At 45.4% G+C, this 21,227-nt stretch overlaps 1 protein-coding gene across 1 annotated transcript in view; it reads right to left on the reverse strand.

Annotated features, from left to right (window-relative positions):
- The window catches only part of PNPLA1 (patatin like domain 1, omega-hydroxyceramide transacylase), a gene marked incomplete at both ends in the record, with an annotated part of 42,755 nt that extends 34,112 nt beyond the window's left edge, over nucleotides 1–8,643 (reverse strand). The window contains one exon of the mRNA XM_082664078.1: nucleotides 8,301–8,643. Coding sequence (XP_082520204.1) covers nucleotides 8,301–8,643 — 343 coding nt within the window. The remainder of the gene's footprint in view (nucleotides 1–8,300) is intronic.
- Nucleotides 8,644–21,227: the final 12,584 nt, after the last annotated feature.

The raw sequence follows: 21,227 nt of genomic DNA on the forward strand, positions 1-21,227 counted from the left end.
AGATATGACACACCCTGAGACTATCCTGGACATGAAGAGCTCTCAATCCCAGTCCTCATCATCAGGCCCACCCTTTTAATACTTTATTTAGCAGTTTGGGAGTTTGGTGGGTTGGCTTTTTTGAACAGGCAGCATAAGAGGTATTGGAAAACAATTAATTTTAGAGGCCAAAACAAAGTCACCTGATGAGCTCAGCTAAAAGTCAGCTCAGTCCCCTGTCCCACCCGCACTCAGCAGGGGAACAGCCACCGAGGCTGGTACTTCCCAGCACCATTCTGTGCCGTGAGACCAACCAGCCTCACCCTCCTGGGCTTCTCCTCAGGCTCACAGTCCTTATCTGCAGAGATACATGTTGCAAAATGTTCCCGCAAGAAAACAAAGCCTACATGCAACTTCTATGCAGCTTTAAAATTATTTCAAAATAATATAAAAAAACAAAACAAAGCAGGGTTGTGAGTATACAGATGAAACCTAGTTGGTAAGTGTTAAAGTTAGATGATGCGTTCTTGAGGATTCATTAGAATAATAGATTCATTATATTATTCTCTCCAAGATGTTTGAAATTTTTCCGTTTTCAAAAGTTATTTAAGGACATCCCTGGTGGTCCAGTGGTTAGAACTCTGCGCTTTCACTGCAGGGGGCGTGGATTCAATCCCTGGTTGGGGAACTAATATCTCGCAGGCCGCGTGGTGTGGCCAAAAAAAAAAAAAAGTTATTTAAAAGTTTTTAAAATGTACATGAATGTTCATAATGACATTATTTATAATAGCCCAAAGTAAAAACAACCCAAATGTACATTCCCTGATGAATGGATTTTAAAAATGTATTATACTCACACAAGGTAATATTATTCGACAATAAAAAGGAGTGAAGTACTGACCCATGCTACAACGGATGAGTTTAGAAAATATTATGCTAGGTGAAAGAAGCCAGACACAAAAGGACAAATATTGTATGATTCCATGTATATTAACTGTCCAGAATAGGCAAATCTATAGAGACACAAAGTAGATTAATGGCTGTCAGGCGCTTGAATGGCGGTATTGAAAGTTAACAGCTAAGGGGTATGGGGTTTCTTCAGGGGGATAATTAAAATGTTGTATAACTGATTGTGATGTTGGATGCACAACTTTGTGAATATACTAAAAGCCATAGAAAAAGAAAAACAGCCAGTAGAAGCTCTGAGCCATGGGTCTCCACAGGCTTCTCAGAAAAGCAGACTGGATGTGGACTTGGGCTAAGGGCAAGGGATGGACCAGCCCCTGAACCAAGGTCCGTCTTCCTCATCTGTGACCCAGCCAGAGGAATTCACAGAATCTAGTCCAGTCTAAAGCCACTGTAGGAAAACTGTTTCTCTCTATCCTGGAAAAATACATATCCCACTAATAATCAGATACGGAATTTTCATTAGTCCAGGACTATGGTGGGCATTTTAAAGATTTCCATAAGCAATGCCTGACCCGTTTCCACTGCCTGGTCATACAGTCCTGGCGTCTCAGGAAGGTAGCACATCTTAGTTTTGCAAAGTGCACTGGGGCTTAACTGTGGCTGCACACCGGGATCACCTGGGAGTTGAATAAACACTGGTGCCGGGTTCCATCCCCAGAGATCCTGATTTAATTAGTTTGGGGGAGGAGCTTGGGCAGTGGACGTTTTAAAAGCTCCCAGGTGATTCAAACGTGCAAGATTGAGAACCATTGACTAAGTGAAGAATTCTTCAATGACTAGAAGAAAATATCAAAATTGTAGCATAGAGTATGGTAAAGTTTCTATCATGAAACTTCTCTTTTAGATTTATGTTCACCCTGGATCTCAATACAAAAAATACTTCTCACTGTAGGTTTCAGTCTGGGAGGCTGGAGACCTCAGGTTGACAGGTCCTGTCAGTCACCGAGCTAAATGAAGGGGATTCACCAGTAGCAATCAGGTGTTTCCCAGTCTCTCCATGGGCCTCTCGGAGGGCAGGTGCTCCCCTGCTTCTAAAATAGCCCTTTCCCACTTTGGACAACGCTTGCCGAGTCAAAAGCTGCCTTTCTGAAACTTTCGCGTCAACCCCTGACACCAGGGGACCTGCACTCTTCACCACTCCCTGGAGGCATCACATTTCCCCACCACATGACTTTGTCCTGTCGTTATGCAGCGTCCTGGCTAGAAGCTGAGGCTCCTGTTCAAACTGTCTCTACCCGTCAAATTTCTATTCACCTTTCAAGCACTAGCTCAAATGTCACTTCCATGAGGCCTTCCACGATGGGAGCTGTCTGCTCCCTCCACCTGCACTCCTCTGCCTTTTAATTTTCTAACATTCAGTTGGAACTCTTTGTATTGTAACGACTTGGTTACTACCTTGGGGTTTGAGTAGACTGTAAGCTTGTTGAGGGCATGGGTGGAGTTTCATCTTGTATTATATCTCTGTATCCTCTGCAGCACCCAGTATATGCTCAAAGAACACTCGTTGAATGAATGAATGAATGAATAATTGGCTTGCCGTGAAGTTTTTATAGGGGGGAAGGTGCCAAGTAGTAGCTTAAGTGGGGATGGGGTTTTAAGTCCACCGAATGCCCATTCTCTGGTAAGACAAAATTATCTTTCAAAGTTATGCAAATGCAGTTTTGAGGCAAGTTCCTAGCCCCAAATTGGAAATCATGAATCTCTGCGCTGGTTGTCAAGGAGACCATCTCTCCTCAGCTGAATAAATGAGTGAACAAACATTCATTCTCTAACACATCTTTAATGAAAACCAGGCACTGGGTTAAGTGTTTTATAAACATTTTCACATGCCCCCAAATTGGCCCTATCACAGAACTAAGGCACATATGGCCAGAAGATGGACCCACTGCTGTCTAAGCTTCCACAGAACAAAACACAATCTCAGGACAGAAAGCCCAGACTGGGAACAAGAGGAGGGGGCATGGCCTGGAGGAGAGTGGCCTGCGGGCCACATGTTGAAGAATTTTTTTTAATTTATTAATTTAATTTATTTATTTTTGTCTGCATTGGGTCTTCGTTGCTGCGCTCGGGCTCTCTCTAGTTGCGGCGAGCAGGGGCTACTCTTCGTTGCAGTGCGCAGGCTTCTCATTGCGGTGGCTTCTTTTGTTGTGGAGCGTGGGCTTTAAGCATGCAGGCTTCAGTAGCTGTGGCACGAGGGCTCAGTAGTTGTGGCGCACGGGCTTATTTGCTCCGCAGCATGTGGGATCTTCCTGGACCAGGGCTCGAACCCATGTACCCGGCATTAGCAGGCGGATTCTTAACCACGGCACCACCAGGGAAGCTCAAGAATTTTTTTTTAAAGAGACAAACCTCTAGTTATATGCAGATAGTATGATTGTTTACACATAAAGTATGAGATAATCTACCAAGAAACTTTTAGAACTATTAAGAATGTTCATGAGGTTGCTCAAAACAATATCATTTAGCAAAAACCATCCACATCCCTTTATGTCAGCAATAGTCAATTACATTAGAAAATGTCATAGAAAAAGACATCCCGGGACTTCCCTGGTGGCGTCATGCAGGGGACAAGGGTTCGATCCCTGGTCTGGGAAGATCCCACATGCCGTGGAGCAACTAAGGTCGTGCGCCACAACTACTGAGCCCACGTGCCACAACTACTGAAGCCTGCACGCCTAGAGCCCATGCTCCACGAGAGGAGCCACTGCAATGAAGAGAAGCCCCCGCTCGCCACTACTAGAGAAAGCGCGCGTGCAGCAACGAAGACCCAACGTAGCCAAAAAAAAAAAAGAAAAAAGAAATCCCATTCCCCATAGCAACAAAAACTAATAAATCTAAGAAAAGACACACAAGATCTTTACTGAAGGGCAAAAAAAAAAAAAAAAAAAAAAGGCCAGAAGAAATAGAGAGATAGATAGACTATATTATAAATGGGAAGATATAATTTAATCAAAATTCTAATAGAGCTTTTCACATGGGGGAAAAAGAGGGTTAAGAATGATAGTCAATATTTGAAGAAGAAACTGAAAAAGGAGGAGATGACTGCCATATATGATGTACCCCTTATTATAAGCCTATAGTGATCAAAACAGTGTGATTTGGTGCAGAAATAGACAAATTCACCAAAAGAAGAGAAGAGAGACTCCGGAGACAGACTCTTGGGATTCTAGGAACTTGAATAAGCCAGAGGCAACATTTCAAACAAGTGTGGAAAGGGCTGCCTATAAATAGTGTGCGGTAATTCGTTATCACAATTAAAAACTTCTATTTCTACCTCAAACTAGCCACAAAATAAATTTCAGATGGATGAACTTAAATATGAAAAGGCAAAACTTTAAAACTTTTGAAAGAAAATATAGAAGAAGTCATTGTAACAAAGAAAGATTTTAAAAAACACAAATTGTAAGTGGAAAAGATTTATTGATACACCGGACTGCATCAAAATTGAAATTTTATGAATAACAACAGACATGGTCAAATAAAAAGGCAAGTCATGGAATGGGATAAGATAGCTGCAATGTCCATAACTGACAAATGACTCATGTACAGACTATATAAAGAACATCTACAAGTTGAAGAGAAAAGGATAATGGTAGAAAAAACAGGAAAAGGTCATGAGCAGGTAAGTTACAGAAGAGGAAACACAAGTGGTAGGTAAATACATAGAGATGCTTAATATCACTAATTATCAGGAGGTACAGATTAAATAACAAAATAAAATGAGATATAATTTCACATTGATCAGATTGACTTAAAACTCTGTGGTCTTGGGAGTTCCCCAGTGGCCTAGTGGTTAGGATTCTGGGCTTTCACTGCCATGGCCTGGGCTTAATCCCTTGCTGGGGTACTGAGATCCTGTAAGCTGCGCAGCACGGCCAAAAAAAACAAAAACAAAAAAACTCTGCAGTCTGATAGTACCAAGGTTGATGACATTGTGGGGAAATTAGAACTCATATATGCTGCTAGTGGTTAAATTGGTACAACCACTTTGGAGAGTAATTTAGCCAAGTCTGGTTAATTTCATGTGACGTGTACCCTAGGGAAACATTCCATGTGGGCCTGGGAGACACAAACAAGGATACCCTTTGCAGTGTTGTTTATAACAACAAAAACTTGGCCGTGTCCATCAACAGAATGACTAAATGAACCGTGATACAGTCTTGATGAAATAAACACTGAAAGAGGTAAAAGAGGTAAAGAGGATTGAAGGAAGTCAGGAGACCAAGTCCTGGTTCTTGTTCTGCTTCTAACTGATGACAGGATGTTATACAAGTCACGTGTCCCTCTTCATTGAATGCTCTCCCCAGATATTCTTGTGGCTCACTTCCTCCCCTCCTTCAGGTCTGTGTGCAAATTCCACCTGCTCAGAGAAGCTTCCCTGACCCTGGTATCCATACAACTAGCGTCCATGCCCCCTGACACTGCTTTGTCAAGAAGCAGAGTGGCTTAAAGGCCGGGCTAGGTTCAAACACCAGCTTTACCAAGTACTGTTTGTATCACCTTAGGCAAGTTATTTAAGCTTTCTGTGACTCAGTTTCCTCCTCTGTAAATGGAGATAATAATAGTTTTCACCTCAGAGGGTTGTTGTGAGGACTGAATGAATTAATACACCAAAGAGTTAGAACAGTGCCTGATACAGAGAAAGTGCTGGTTAGTAGTAAATTGCATGGCAGTTAAAAGGAATGAAGTACACTGGAGTGACGTGGATCAATCTATAAACATGCTGCTGAGTGAAAAGAGCAAGTCCCACACACATGTCACCCTTCCCTCCCAATTGCACGCATGTGGCCCAGCACATGGACCAGCCCTTGGTTACATGGCCATCAGGTGTCCTTCTCATGGGTCTGAGCTCCTCTCTCCTGCTGTCCACATCGGTCACAGCCTGGCCAAGTCAGTTTTGGGCAGTATTTATTGAATCGATTGACTTGAATTAATTCTGAAAGTCCTCGAATGCCTGAGGATTAAGACGATGGTGTATTTTAAGAAGTTGAACTAAAGACATGAGGAGGGTGGCAGCGATGGAGCAGGTGAGCAACACAGGTATCCGGAAAGAGAGAGACTCCCAGAGGCAGGTGTCTCCAAGGGTAGGGTTCTGTGACTCCAGGACCAGGGAGTGGGGTCCATGGTGTGACTGAAACATTAACTGCTGCATTCACAGATGTCTTGGCAAAAAAAAAAAAAAAAAAGATCTAGAAGGATCCAAGCAGAGCCCTTCCACTGCTACAAGAGGGAAAGTGAGATTGGGGACAAGGAGGAGGTGAGTAGAGGCTTTTTTAAAAAACTCTAGGGGCTTCCCTGGTGGCGCAGTGGTTGAGAGTCTGCCTGCCGATGCAGGGGACACGGGTTCATTCCCTGGTCTGGGAAGGTCCCACATGCCGCAGAGTGGCTGGGCCCGTGAGCCATGGCCGCTGGGCCTGAGCATCCGGAGCCTGTGCTCTGCAATGGGAGAGGCCACAACAGTGAGAGGCCCTCATACCGCAAAAAAAAAAAAAAAAAAAAAAAAAACTCTAGATACTTCTGCATTGTTTGAGAATTCTGTACAGTAAGAAAGAATTTGTTACTTGTGAATTATTAGAAAAAAAAATATCTTGCACAAAAGAGGTACTCAGGGAATGGGCATTACAATTATTCTTTAAAACAGAGACAAAGACTTCCCACCCAGCGCAGATCCCCAGGCAGGAAGGGGCCCTGCTCGCACCCTTCTTCACACACTGCAGCTGGCCCTTCAGCAAGTCTCACTGGCTCTACCTTCAAAGTGTATCCTAAATCCAACCGCCTCTCACCACCCTCACTGCCCAGGCACCTGCCCTGCCCATCCCTCGTCTCAACCTACAACCTTCCCCTACTGCTCTCCTTGTTTCTCCCTTGTCTCCTCCATCTCACTACTCCCGGTGGGCCGGGGTTCCTTAAAAACCCAAACCAGGCAGTTGACATGTACCAAGTGCTTGCCATGTGCCAGGCACTGTGATAAGCAGTTCACTCACTTGCTCCATTAACCCTTTAACAACCCCGGGAATGAGATACTAGTAGAATCTCAGCTGGAGAGATGCAGAAGCTGAGGCATCCAGTAATTTGCGCCAGGTCCACATCATGAAGGGCCAGCACCGAGATCCAATCCCTGTGGATCACGTGCTCTTAGCTGCCTCCCCACTTTGCCTCCCTCCCAGCAGCCTGTGCTCCCCACTCTTCCAGAGTGAAATCAGAGCTCATACTCCGGCTACGAGGCCCCACATGACCTAGCCCCTGCCTGCCCCTCCAGCCTTATCCACCACCTCCCTCCTCGTCATCTACCACTCCTCAACCCCACAGGCTCTCCAGCTGGTCCTCCACCTAGAACAGTCTTTCCTTACTGATCTTCTAATGGCTTGTTCTCTCGTTTCACTCAGGTCTCTGCTTGAATGTCACCTCCTCCCAAATGGCCTCCCTGACCCCCTTTCTAAAATAGTCCTCACTTTATTCTCTGACCCTTTTCTGCTGTAATTTTATTCATAGATCTTATCACTTCCTGATATGACATCATGAGACTACTTTTTGGATGCTTATTATGTGTCTCCTCTCTCTAGAATTTCTGTTCCATGAGGGCAGGGACTTTGTCCCCAGTGCCTGGAACAGAGGCTGGCACAGAATGGTAGTGCAGCCAATTAATAAATGCTCACCCCCTCCCCAAGCCAAGGCAGCCCAGGGCTGCCCTGGGACCAGGTCTGGGCCTGCTGTGTGGGGCTGCTTGGAATGTGCCCACTCCCCTTACACGGGATGGTGCTTCTGCCTCTGGGTGTGTGGTCCCATCCTTCCCTCTGGGCCCCCTGGACTAGTGGGGCAGGAGGCAAAGTGAGATCTCCCATATTCCTTCCCAGTTTCCCTCCTCCGCTGGCCCCTCTGGCCATCCCTCCAGTCCCAGGGCTTGCACCTCTAGGCACCTGGAAGCTGGTCTGACGAATCCATCCCCACCAAGATGATGAACATGCCAGTTTGTCCTTTGCAAGGATATTTGCATTTTAAACGAGGCCATGCAGGAGCAGCTCTTCACCCTAATGTATGACTGTGTCATGGAATAAATTCCCAGCCCAGGATGTTTGAGAGAGATACCGCTTTTCCCTCTCCCAGACCTTGGGGGAAAGGGCATGGCAGGTAAGGGTGTTGAGGGAGAGGGAGAAACGGTTCCAAGCTTATCCAGTGGGTCAGAGACTGGGACCCAGCAGACCCCAACCTCAAATGCTGTCCCACTTGACCCACCTTTCCTGCCACTCAGAAGGCCTGACTTTGCTCCCCAAAGCACCCCCAAGCCATCCTCAGGCTCTGCTTTGTGGAATCCCTCCAGAGGCTCCCCAGGGAACCTAGAACAAAGACCTTACCCATTTCAATCCCACAGACGGCCAAGGCTGCAATCACCGCACCTGCCGACGTCCCAGCAAAGCGATGGGCCGTTTCCAGCAGCCGGGGAGCCAGGTCCCGAAAGGCGTCCACCACCCCGGCCTGGTAGAAGGAGAGGAATCCACTGCCCGAGAAGGAGATGGAATGAGGGGTATCTGGGTCCCCCTTGAACACCTGTTCTTCCATCTCCCCAGCCTGGGGCCTCCCGGGGTGCTGGCCTGCCCAAGCGCGGGCCGCCCTCCTGTCGGAACTCGCTGCCAAGCCTCCCTGCCAGCCCGGAGCCTGGAATGTGGCCGTCTCTCCCCAGGCGGTTGGGACACCCATGGGTGGCTCAGGCAGCAGCTGCCTGGGCCTGTTGAGCTCCGTCAGTAGTCATCCCCAAAGCCTGGTAAAGGGCCCAGGCCCAGGACGAGGTGCAGGAAGCGCTGATGGGTGAGCAGCGCCCTGGCCCTGCATGTGCGCTGCTCAGCCTTCAGCCCTGAAGGGTTTACTCATCTGGTTGCAAAACCTCCAACGATGGTTATGGGATGGCGCCTTCCTCCCCAGCACACTGCAGTAAAGGAACTGACCTCCCACCAGGAGGACGGTATCCCCTTCCCGCAGGGGCAGGGATGCCAAGTTGGCTCTGGTTTCAGAGGGAAACACGGCTCACAGCACCCATGCCTCCACAGCGATGCCCTTCCCTGGGATCCTTCTCCAGGCTTTGTGTGATGTGTTACACAATTATTTTTATTTGTTCTTCTTACATAAGTGCCCCTTTGCTTATTCACTTTTTTATTCACATGTTAGGACTGGCCACCAGCAAAGTTGTAAAGAAAAGAGTTTTGGCTTCAGGGGCACCACCCACCACCGCCTCTCCAGCTCCCACCTTCTTTTCTCCTTGGTCCTTTACTGACACACTAACTCTTAGTCAGTGCCCTCTCTCCAAGTCCTGAATCTTTATGCTGTATCCTAAATGTCCCAGAAGAAATCAATCTGGAATCTCGATCATTCTGCTTGGGCTTCATACTGTGCACTGTTCTCACTTTGAAATGAGAAGTCTGAGATGCCAGTATTTAACCCCAAGGATGAACAGCTTGGGACGCCAGGTATGGGGGCATCTGGGTCAGGGAAGAGAGATGATTTGGAGCCCAAAGGGAGGTGGCGGGGGGACCAGGGTTAGCTCCAGGGAGCACTGGTCATGCTCCTCTGGAGCTGTGCAATGTGGCCCTGGCAAGGAGGGCCTTCCTTACAATCGGCAGATTTCACTGCCTGAGGAGGTCGCAAAGCGGCAAAGTGGCAAGATCACGTCTCTCCCTTCAACACCCGCCCAGGCCACCTAGAGGCAGGATCAGAATTGAAATCGACAAACAAAGTCCCCTGCCCAATCCCCAGTCCAGCTCCAGACTCTGTTAGGATGTGACAGCCATGCTGAACCCGCCCTGGGGAGCTCCCACCAACTCTGTCCGCCTTACTGATCCGTATTGGAATTTCACATTGGGGGCAGCACCCAGTGATCGGTCAGGAGGGGGTTTTCTATCTCAGATAGGTACTTCCAAGTATATTACCTCTGTTTGAGAAGGGAACTCCTAACTAAATGTGTCTGCAACAGAGAAAACGCGCGCCCGCCCGTGTCTCTGTGCTTGCGTGTACGTGTGCGCATGCGCACACGGGGCAGGCTCACGCATGTTCACAAAGATCTGAGGCAACCGACTGGCTGGGGTGAAGGGTGGGGTGGGGCTGGGTGGAGTCCAATCAGCTTTTGCAACATTGAGACCCTGCCTCCTTCCTGGGAAATCCGGTTGGCCTGTCCAGCTCTGAGCTGGGGGTCCTGGGAGATGGGAGGGAGTGGAAGACCCATCCCCGAACTCAGACGCCTACACTTATTGGGAACAAGATAGACAAATGAGAAATAGCCAGAGACCCATACAAGGCAGTCTATAATTAAGTACCAAACTGTGCAGGGCTGAGATTCCTGTCAGAAAAGTTAAGAGATGAGTGTGAGTGGTGTGGGCTGGAACCATCAGAGAAGCTATGTGGTAGAGCTCTGGGTTGGGGTGTTTGAAGAAGGTGGAAGGAGGAGGGAGGGTATTGTGGCAAGAGCAGCATGAGGTCCTTACAGAGAGGGAAGGGGTGTGATGGCAGCCAGTTACACAGGATGAAGGGCCTTGGAACAGACAGACGTAGGTTGAAGCCCATCTCTGCTATTTATAGGCAGTGTGACATGTGGTAACTGCTCCAGGCCTCAGTTTCCCTCATCTATAAAAGGGACAATAATGCCTATGCTGTACAGGAACTGTAAAATTTAAAATATAGCTGTAAAATGCCTGGCACGTGGTGTGTCTCATTATCAAAGGTCAGAAAGGGCCAAGGCTTCTGGAACAGATGGACCTGGGAGAAAAGGTGGAGTAGAAAGATGGGGTCAGCAGATGCATTTGCATTTGCAACATGCAGGGGGAGCTAGGAGAGTTCTCAGGCAGGAGAGTCTTGGAAAGGCAATGAGACAGGCTGGAGGATGAGGAAGGAGGATAGTGCTCTATCCTCCTATGGATGTTGGTGGCCAAGCCGGGGTGGCGGCTGACAAAAGATAAGTTAATGAAGCCATTGCTTCAGAGACTCTCAAGACCTGGGGACGGGTTGGATGGGCAGGATGAGTCATGGCTGATGCCTCATTTTTAGCCTGGGTGCTGGGAGGGGTGGGGCTGCCTTTGGCAGTTTTGGGAAAACTGGGACAGAGCTGGGGAAACTGGATAGAGTATGAGTTTACTTTAGGACATGTCTGAGATGACAGCAGGACACTGGAGTTTTGGAGGAGAGGCAGGGAAGGCTCCAGAGACAGGGACAGAGACCCCTGCCATTGAGTAGCAGAGAAGGGTGAGTAGTTGGAGGTGGGCACAGGGTCATGTTGAAGGAAGACAACCTTGGACAGGTATGCTCCTTCCCGGTCATCTTGCTATTCCCAGTGAAATAGGAGGCAAGGCCACTTGTTCTACATGGACTGCAGGGCCTCGAGGAGGCTGGGGACCCACCACCCTTTCAAAGACAGCACTGTGTCCTGACTCGGTCCCTGACACCTTGCTCTTCAGGCCTGGCTGTTGGTTTAGGCCACAAGCAAACTAGAAATTCACGATTGCACTTAGGAAGGCCCCACTGGAACTGTTAACATGTTCCCACGCGCTGACGCTGGTGGAGTATTCCACACCTCTGAGGAGGGCTGGGGGCGGGCCGCAGGACTCGCCCATTCAGTTCCTTGGTGTTAAGTGATTGAGAAGGTTCGTCTCATTTCCTATTGTTCCTGACATTATGCTCAAAGCCCTAAGAACTCCAAGTGGATGCCATCAAGAAAGGATCACGGGGCTTCCCTGGTGGTGCAGGGGTTGGGAGTGCGCCTGCCGATGCAGGGGACGCGGGTTCGTGCCCCGGTCCGGGAAGATCCCACGTGCCGCGGAGCGGCTGGTCCCTTGGGCCATGGCCGCTGCGCCTGCGCGTCCGGGGCCTGTGCTCCGCGATGGGAGGGGCCGCAACAGTGAGAGGCCCGCGTACCGCAAAGAAAGAAAGAAAGAAAGAAAGGATCACATTCTGACATTTCTGCATTTGATTTTTAAAGTCGGCTCATAATCCTTTCAGGTGTTTTACACTAAGTTAATGCTACTCATCTGACTCATCAGCCTCTGAGGAAATCACATGCAAGAAACTGAGACTGCTTATCACACACAATTCCAACAAGACAACCCAAAAGGAACTTATAGAAGAACCTAGAGTTTCCCTAAATATAACATAAGTGAGACCACTCAGGACACATCTCACAGGGAAAAAGACGGCATTGAGATTCTGGGTTAGCTTTTCATTGATGGTGCACCCCGCTTTACTTAAATCTTGTAAAATGTTTATTGAGTGAAGAACGTGGTTGTTTCTCGATGTGAGAGAGTATGAAGATCACAGCACCGCCCATGAGTAATCTTGCCAATAGTGTTTAACCTGAATCTAAGGGAGGCCTAACTTCCGGTTACTGTGAATACAGAGTATGAAGGAGCAAATTAAATGATGCCAGGTGAAAACAAAGACAGGACTTGCCTGGCGGTCCAGTGGTTAAGACTCTGCACTCCCAAAGCAGGGGTTGCAGGTTCGATCTCTGGTCGGGGAACCACGATCCTGCATACTGTGCCACGTGGCCAAAAAAAAAGAATCGGAAACAAAAACAAAGTGAAACTGGGAGAAGGGCTGGTAACTTGTTACTACACAGCAGCCATTCCCGGCCCACCGTTCCCTGCCCACTTCCCTACAGAGCAGCTGAAAGGTTAGATACTCGATTTCAAAGTCTCCCTTGCAGCTAGAGTCCATCATAAGACCCAGTTTTGGCCAATGAGAAGTAAGGGTGAATCTGCTGGGTGGCTCCCAACAAAGGTTTTCCTCCTTGATAAAAGGAGAAAGGTACCTAAGGAGAGCCCCTTTCATCCCATCCCCCTTTCTTCCTGCCTGAGATGCTATCCTGTGAGAACATGGAGGATGGCGCTACGGCAGCCATCTTGTACCCATCAGGGGAAACAGGCAGCCACACTGAGTGTATTAGTTATCTATGGCCGTGTCACAAATTACCTCAAAATTCAGTTCCTTCAAATAACAAATGTTTATGATCTTACACAGTTTCCAAGCATTAGGAACCCAGAAATGGATTAATTCCAGGCTCGGGGTCTCTCATTAGGTTGTAGTCAAGCTGACAGCTAGGGTTGCAATCATCTCGAGGGTCATTGGGGTGGAACAGTCCACTTCCAAACACACTCTCATGGTTGCTGGTAGGCATCAGTTCTTAGCTGGCTATTGATAGAAAGCTTCAGTGCCTCACCACATGGTCCTCTCCACTGGGCTGCTCACAAGATGACAGCTTGCTTTTCCCAGAGTGAGATGTGCAAGGGAGTGAGAGAGAATAAGAGAGATAGAGAGTGTGAACCCCCAATGGAAGCCATAGTCTTTTTATAACACTGTGAGAAGTGATAACCATCCCTTCTGCCATATTCACACCCCTCCTACATTTTGCTAGGGTTGGTCTATGTGACCAGAAAGTGGGGATTCTTAAGGGACAATTTGGAGGCTGGCTACTTCACTGAGGATAGCAGAAGAGAGAGAAAGAAAGAGTCTGGGTCCTTGAGGAGATTGTTGAGTGACTGTACCAACCCCCAAACCATTTGTACCCTTCCTGTTATATCAGATAATTGAATGCCTTTATTGTTGAAGCCACTGTGCATTTGATATTTGCTGCTGAAAACCTCAGGACTAATGCAAGGACTATTCAGTATTTCTAGTAAAATGTAGAATTATCATCTTGAGATGAACAAATAAAAACTAGTTCTTTGTTTTTAGGAAAAATAAAAGAAATACTTTAAGGTATAGTTTATTATAGCTGAAATCTGATTCATAAAAATTCTGAAAAATTCAATCTGAAAATTTCAGAAGAATTTTATTATACCTTTTAGAAATTGTTTACCAACTATTACTTTTGTCAGAATAGAATATTTTTCTCTTCTTTATTCCTCCTGGAAAACAAGTGAGGTTCTGCTCATTAATTGAACAGCTCTCTAATATAGCACTTGACTTTTGAGGTCTGTGACTTAATTTTTGAATACTTGATCAACATATATGTATATCCTCTGTGGGGTGCAAGTGTTTACACCTTTTCTAAAAAGTCAGTAATTAAAAAAAAAAAAAAGACAAGGCGAGAGGAGAAAATTTGACACTCTTGAGATGGGGACAGAGCTTGCTAGCACCCTGTCATGTTGTCCTTTTACATGACCTTGAGATCATTCATGCAGTCTAAATCACATCTTATTCTCATTATGAAACAGCTTAATCATACAGTAAAGTACTGAAAATAGAATAGCAAACAACCATGTACCTACCTGACAGATTGAACTAACCTTAACATTTCATCACATCTTGGACAAATACTTGCTTGGTTTTAAAGAAATGAAACATCATAGGTAGAGGTGAAACCTCCTTCAAACTCTTTCCTAATTTTACCCCCACTCTCCCTCCCATGGGAAAACCATGTCCCAGATTGGAGAGAGTCTTTCCCTTCCATGTTTTTATATTTTTATTACATGAATATGTTTTATAAACAATATATAGTATTGTTTTATAAATATTTTAAATTTCACATAAGCAAACACATTGACTTATTCTGCAGTTTGCTGTTTTCATTCAGCGTTGGGATACATGGCTCTGGTCTTTTCCTTGTTACTGCTTTGGTAACCTATTATGAGACCATGGGCAACATATTCATTATTCTCTTACTGATGGACATTCAGGTTGTTTCCATTGTTTTACTATAACCAACAATGCTACAGTGAGAACCCTTTTATACATCTCCCTTTAAATCATATGGGAATTTCTCAAGGTCACAATGTGGATATACCAGTTGTAGCCATGGGATTTTAATTTATGGAGGTAACTGAGTAGTGACATGGAGAAGCTAATGCCAATGAAAGAAAATTTTTATTATTTACACCCTGATTCACGAGGGCTTGCCATGCCATGCAGGGCTATATGGGGAAGCACCAGGTTTGGTCAGGAGGCAGACGGGATGAGGGGAAAGCATGGCCCAGAAACTTGTTTGTGTTTTCTGCAAGAAAGGCAAGGCAGGGCAGAGAAACAGCTTAGGACTGGCTGATTTAAATAGTGTCAGCAGGCTCTGGACTATAGAGGTGGTCTCATGTTGTCTGGAACCTAGCCCTGGGTGATTAAGGCAGAGGAATATTGCTTCCTGGAGTATAACAGCCAGATAAAGGAGGTGGTTCAGAGTAAGGGCTCTGGATTGGTTTCTTTGCTGTGAAAGGTGTGCTTTGAGCCCTTTGCTATCACTAAGAATTGGTTAACCCTGGGAGGGGTGGTCTCTCCCCAGTCAGGGAGGCCAAATGCCAGACCATCAAGAATACACACAATAGGAAAATAGGGCACTTCTTCAATTTGACCAGTTGTTGCCAAATTGCTCTCTGGAGTGGTTGTGCCATTTTACGCTCCCAGACAATAAGAGATCTAATTGCTTCCCTTCTCTTGGTATTACCAGATTTTTTAAATGTTGCCAATCGGAAGGGTGTGGACACCATCTTATTGTTGTCTCACTGATGTTTTCCTGATTATTTACGAGGCTAGGCGTCATTTCATATGTTCATTGTCTTTCCTCTTCGCTGAATTGCTTATTCTTAGCCTTTCCCCATTGGGGTGAGGACAGCGTTTGCCTTCTGTTATTAATGTGTAGACATTGATACTAATAATAGCTCCATTGAATGCATTGCAAATATCCTCTCCCAGTTTGTGGCTTGTCTTTTAACTTTTCTATGATGTCTCTATGGTACAGCAGTTTAAAATTTTAATGTAGTAAAATGTATCATTCTTTTCCTTTATGGTTTATATGCTTGTGTGTTTAAGTCATAAAGATGCCCTCTCATATAAAATAGAGTCTTGGTTATTTTAAATGATTTAACCATCAAGCCTAAGCTATTTGTTCAGTCTCTAGTGAAAAACTGCAGTCTGGTGGGCTGTTTGGCACCATCTGTTTTAAAATAAATGCTTGTAGGAATTTATCCTGCAGAAATACCCACAGGAGTCCCCCCAGAACCCCAATATATGCACAGGGTTGTTAAATACAGCACCAGTTGTAATAGCAAAAATCTAGAAGTAACCTAAGTATCTCTCAGTGGAAAGTTAGTTAAATTAATTCTGGTATGTATTCATTTACCACATAATGTAATTCTCTGCAGCCATAGAAAAGAATAAGGGAGATCTGGATGTGTTCATATGGAAAGTTCTCCAAGATATATTGGTAAATGGGAAAAATAAAAATAAAAAAAAACCCCAAGGATCCAAAGAATAAATATGCTACCATTTATGTCAAAAATGAAAAAAAAATTCCCTATGTGTATGCACGTAAAATTTCAGAAACAAAACTACTCACGGTGGCTACTTCTGAGGAGGACCAGGGTTTGAGGGTGCGAGGGAAACCCATTTTTCATTGCCAATCTTTCCTGTTTTCCTTGTTACTTCCATTACAGTAAACAAAGAAGAATTGCTGTAGGTGGTCCCCATTGCTGTAAGTTGCTATTTGTTTTGGCATTTGAAATATTCTGAGGTGAAGAGGAGAAGAAATTGAATTATTAGAAATGGGGCAGGAGACTGGGCATCATTGGGACAGTTTGATTACATGTGTTCTGCAGCTGGGTCTGAAGGCATAAGGGGCAGTGCTTGCAGCAACGTGCTGGTTGATGAGATCCAGGCTTGCCTTTGTCTGGGGGAGCGGGCAGTTGTCTGGGAACCAAGGGGAAGTGGTTGGGAGAAGCAGGGAATGAGAGGGAAGAGGGATGGAAGGTTGGGGCAGGTCTGAGCCAATTGGATTCGCCTAGGTCCCTGCTGCCTGAGTCTTGCGGTCTGGGCCACCGTAGGCTCTGAGTCCCCTTGCACTGTCTGGCTGCAGGGTAGGAAGAGGCTCTGCACCCCCTCCCCCAGTGGAGGAGGAGAGCTCCCCCCTCAAAGGTACTGGTAGGCAATTCTCTGGAGAGGAAGAAAAGCCAGGCTCAACCTAGGAAAATGCTCATCCGATAAATGGGAATTAAAGGCACCCCGAGTTTATCCTTGTTGAGATTTAAGAAGGGAGAGGGATTGGGCCGGCATTCACAGAACAAAGACAAATTGTACCCCAGGGTTGAGTCCAATAACCTTCCTCAGGACAGTACAGTGTAGGTGGTCGGGGACCTGGGTGGTCTGGGTTTAAATCATAGCTATGTTGATTCCAAGTTACTTAACATCTCAGTGCCTTAGTTTTCTTATGTATGGGAAAATAATACCTCCTAAAGGGTGGTCCTAGTATATGGTAAGTGCTTACAAAGTATTAACCATTGTAATTCTTTATTTAACACCTCTGTAAATTCACGTAACTGGCATCCTGGGCAGTGACATTGTCGGCACTGGGGGTTGGATCTGTATCTGAGGTGGATGCATGCTAACCAAGCTCACAAGCCTGATGAATAAGCTGTAACCAACTCATTCATTCACACCGGCCAGTGCTTGTAGGCGGATCTGTCGCCACCTTGATCTCTCTTTTCCCCATGTGGGATCCCCGACTATACTCAGAGGCCCCTTGGGGGATTGGGGACACTTCTGTGCTCTTATTCATTTCTCTGGCTACTCCCGCTGTGTGACTGTCAGCCCCATGGGGGAGGGCACTTTGGTACGCTGGAGGATGGCAACTCATGGTTGTCAAATAAATACTTGCTGAATGACTAAATGGTCATCACGTGTTCCGTGTCATAACCAAACACTGGAAACAACCTAAATGCCCAACAACAGGGAGTTGTTATTAAATTGTGGCCCAGTCACCCCACAAAACCAAACAGTCATCAAGTAGGATAATTATAGCAATTGTATAAAAAGATAGAGAAATGCTTGTGATGTAATCTTAGCAAAACAGAAGAAATCAGAATGGTCTTGGCATGATGTGGCTCAATCTTGATATTTTGTTAAGTGAAAAAGCAAGATCCTGGAAAAAGAGTATGAGATGATGCCATTCATGTAAAAAAGGGGGCAAAAAATAGAAGACTTCACTTGCAGCTCTAAGCACAAAATACCTCTGACCAGCAAACAAGTGACTGAAAACACCTGGGCCTCTAGGGAGGGGACAGAGAGGTGGACATTTGGGAACAAGTCACTGACAACTTTTCTACCCTCTGAATGTTGAACCAGGTGAGCGTGTTTCTGATACAAAAAATCAAATAATTTAAAACACTTCCTGGTATATAGCAAAGTAAAATAGATTGATATCTTTTTTCCTACTATATTCCTCAACTCTAAGGCACAATTCTAACCCACATTTTAAGTTTCCGTTATCAGAATTTATCTCAATCAATGGGCATTCTTAATAGGTTCTTGTGGTGGGTTTTTTTTCCCCCTAAAAAGCTTTCACTAAATTAATGCTGAGGCTTAAATTTGATGGTATTTTAGAACCAAGGAAATATAGTACAGAAAGATGTGTCATCTAGAAAGGAACTATAACAATAAAAACCATTGTGTGGTGGGATCGTGGGGATCTTCCTTTCTCAAAATGGTCCTTACTGGTAATTTTACATCATCTTTTCAATAGTTTTTAAAAAACATATTTTAAACTGTTTTCAGGAGAGAATAAATGTTTTTAGAGGGAAGCATCCCCCAGCACTGGGGTATAGAGAACCTGCCAAGCAGTAAACCCATGAAAATCACCACTTCCTCAACTTAGTTTAAATAATTATCAGAGCAAAGCTCTGGGCCCTAACTTAAGCTATGGTTACAAGGAGAGACCCATTGTCCTTGGATTTTTCCTGAGATACTCACCTTCCAGGAACAGTTTGTCAAACCTGAGACAACACTTACTTGGCCACCATGGGTGTCTATCTCAGCAATCGGTTCAGACCTTGAGCTTTGATCATATAACATGTGGGATACACTAACAACGCTCCATACTGATGACTTGAAGTCTGTCAGGAATCGACTATTAGTAAATTTCATGTTTGCAAATTGCTGCAAACCCTTGTTACTCAAAGTGTGGTGTGTGAACCAGCACCAGCAGAATCTCATGTCCCAGACCTACTGAACCTAAGATCCACATTTTAACAAGACTCCCAAGTGATTCATATGCACATTGGAGTTTGAGAAGAACTACTGTAAACTGTAAATTGCAATATAGATGTTAGCTGCATTATTATAAATGAAAAAAAAGTGAATAATAATAATTTCTTAATCTGTTTTCAGAGACCTTCACGTTATCACCTCATCTGGTTTTTATAGCAATACTAAGAGTTAGAGGGTTCTTTTGTTTTGGGGGTTTTTTTTTGGGCTGCATTGGGTCTTTGTCACTGCGCGGGGCTTTCTTTAGTTGCAGCGAGCAAGGGCTGCTCTTCGTTGCGGTGCGGGTGCTTCTCATTGTGGTGGCTTCTCTTGTTGTGGAGCACGGGCTCTAGGCGCGCCGGCTTCAGTAGTTGTGGCTCGCGGGCTCTAGAGCGCAGGCTCAGTAGTTGTGGTGCACCGGCTTAGTTGCTCCGCGGCATGTGGGATCTTCCCGGACCAGAGCTCGAACCTGTGTCTCCTGCATTGGCAGGAGGATTCTTAACCACTGTGCCACCAGGTAAGCCCCAGAGTTTTAGAGTTTTTAAACCCCGGTTTATAGAAGAGGAAATGAGATTCAGAGAAGTAAAGGGAAACTTATTATATTGAGTTTTGATTAGTCCTGTAGTTAGGAAAAAGGTTGCCAATTCATTGTTCAGGTACTCTTGTGATTTTTCAATGATGCAGATATTTGATGTCTAGCCAAACTGGGAGGTAAACAATAAATGCTGGAGAGGGTGTGGAGAAAAGGAAACCCTCCTGCACTGTTGGTGGGAATGTAAACTGGTACAGCTACTATGGAGAACAGTACGGAGATTCCTTAGAAAACTAAAAATAGAGCTACCATATGATCCAGCAATCCCACTCCTGGACACATATCCAGAGGAAACCATAATTCCAAAAGATACATACACCCCAATGTTCATTGAAGCACTATTTACAATAGCCAGGACATGGAAGCAACCTAAATGTCCATCAACAGAAGAATGGATAAAGAAGATGTGGTACATAGATACAATGGAATATTACTCGGCCATAAAAAAGGATGAAATAATGCCATTTGCAGCAACATGGATGGACCTAGAGATTGTCATACTGAGTGAAGTAAGTCAGACAGAGAAAGACATATATGATATCGCTTATATGTGGAATCTAAAAAAAAAAGGCTACAAATGGGAGGTAGGCTCCTGCCATCCCTTTGAACATCCTTTTCCAGTCTCTGCTAGGATTGTGCTTCTCTCTCAATGCCCAGGACCGTCCTCTCCCTCAGGAGGAGACAGATGACAGTCTAGTTCATGTGGCTAGCCCCTCTTGTCTGCCTATCTGGGGCCCAAAGTGGTCTCAGCCTCTGTGTGTGGGGGGAAGGGGGGTAAGGGGGTCTGAGCCCAAGGCTGAGAGTTAAGTAGACTCAACAGCCAGTATAACAGGTTGCTGGTCTGGGAAGCCAGATAGGTCCTTACATCAGCCCTGCAAGGACTTTTTAATTCTAACTCCAATTAGTATGGCCCAGTCTAATCAGAGGACCGAGATCAGGATGAGATTAGGCTGTGCTTGAAAATAATTCAGGATTAGTGAGAAAAGAATAGAAACATTTATTTCTCAAGAAACCTAATTATAATTTAAACCTAAGAGTTTACTTTTTAAAAACAAGTCATCACGTCGAATTATTTACTTGGCTATTTAATGGTTACTTTGTTTAGCTCTTTGATGAAGGGTTGGAGTTCTGTTTCAAGAAAAGATGAGGAAGCATATTGCTTTCTAGCTCAGTTAACTATGTCTCCAACTTAAGCCATGTATTCAGGCCATATGAGCTCAGAACAGGAGCAGCCCACCCTGACTATTAGGAACCTGAGATGAAAAAGAGAGTCCTGAGGGCGAAGCTCACAAGGTGAAAATAGCCATAATACATACTAAGTTCTTCCTGAGTCAGGTGATCCAGTTTTTCATTTTTCGTGTTAAACAAAAATCTCATGTGCAATGATAGAAGCATTTTGGAGGGCAATTTGGCTATTTATCAAGAATTATAGCAGCTGTGTCTTGGGTGAGGCTCACTGCTTTCAATATTTCTTTGAATGAGTTATTCCATTCCTGAAAATTTATCCTCAGGAAATAATCTAAGGCATAGAAAAACTCTAGCCAAAAGAGCTCACCACAGCACTATTTTAATTTTTTTTTTTTCTATTTTTTGGCCATGCTGTGTGGCAGCATGCGGGATCTTAGTTTCCCGACCAGGGATCGAACCTGCGCCCCCTGCAATGGAAGTACAGCATCTTAACCACTGGACCACCAGGGAAGTCCCACGAGAG

This window comes from Grampus griseus (assembly GCF_964374135.1).
Source record: "Grampus griseus genome assembly, chromosome: 10".
Lineage (NCBI taxonomy): Eukaryota > Metazoa > Chordata > Mammalia > Artiodactyla > Delphinidae > Grampus > Grampus griseus.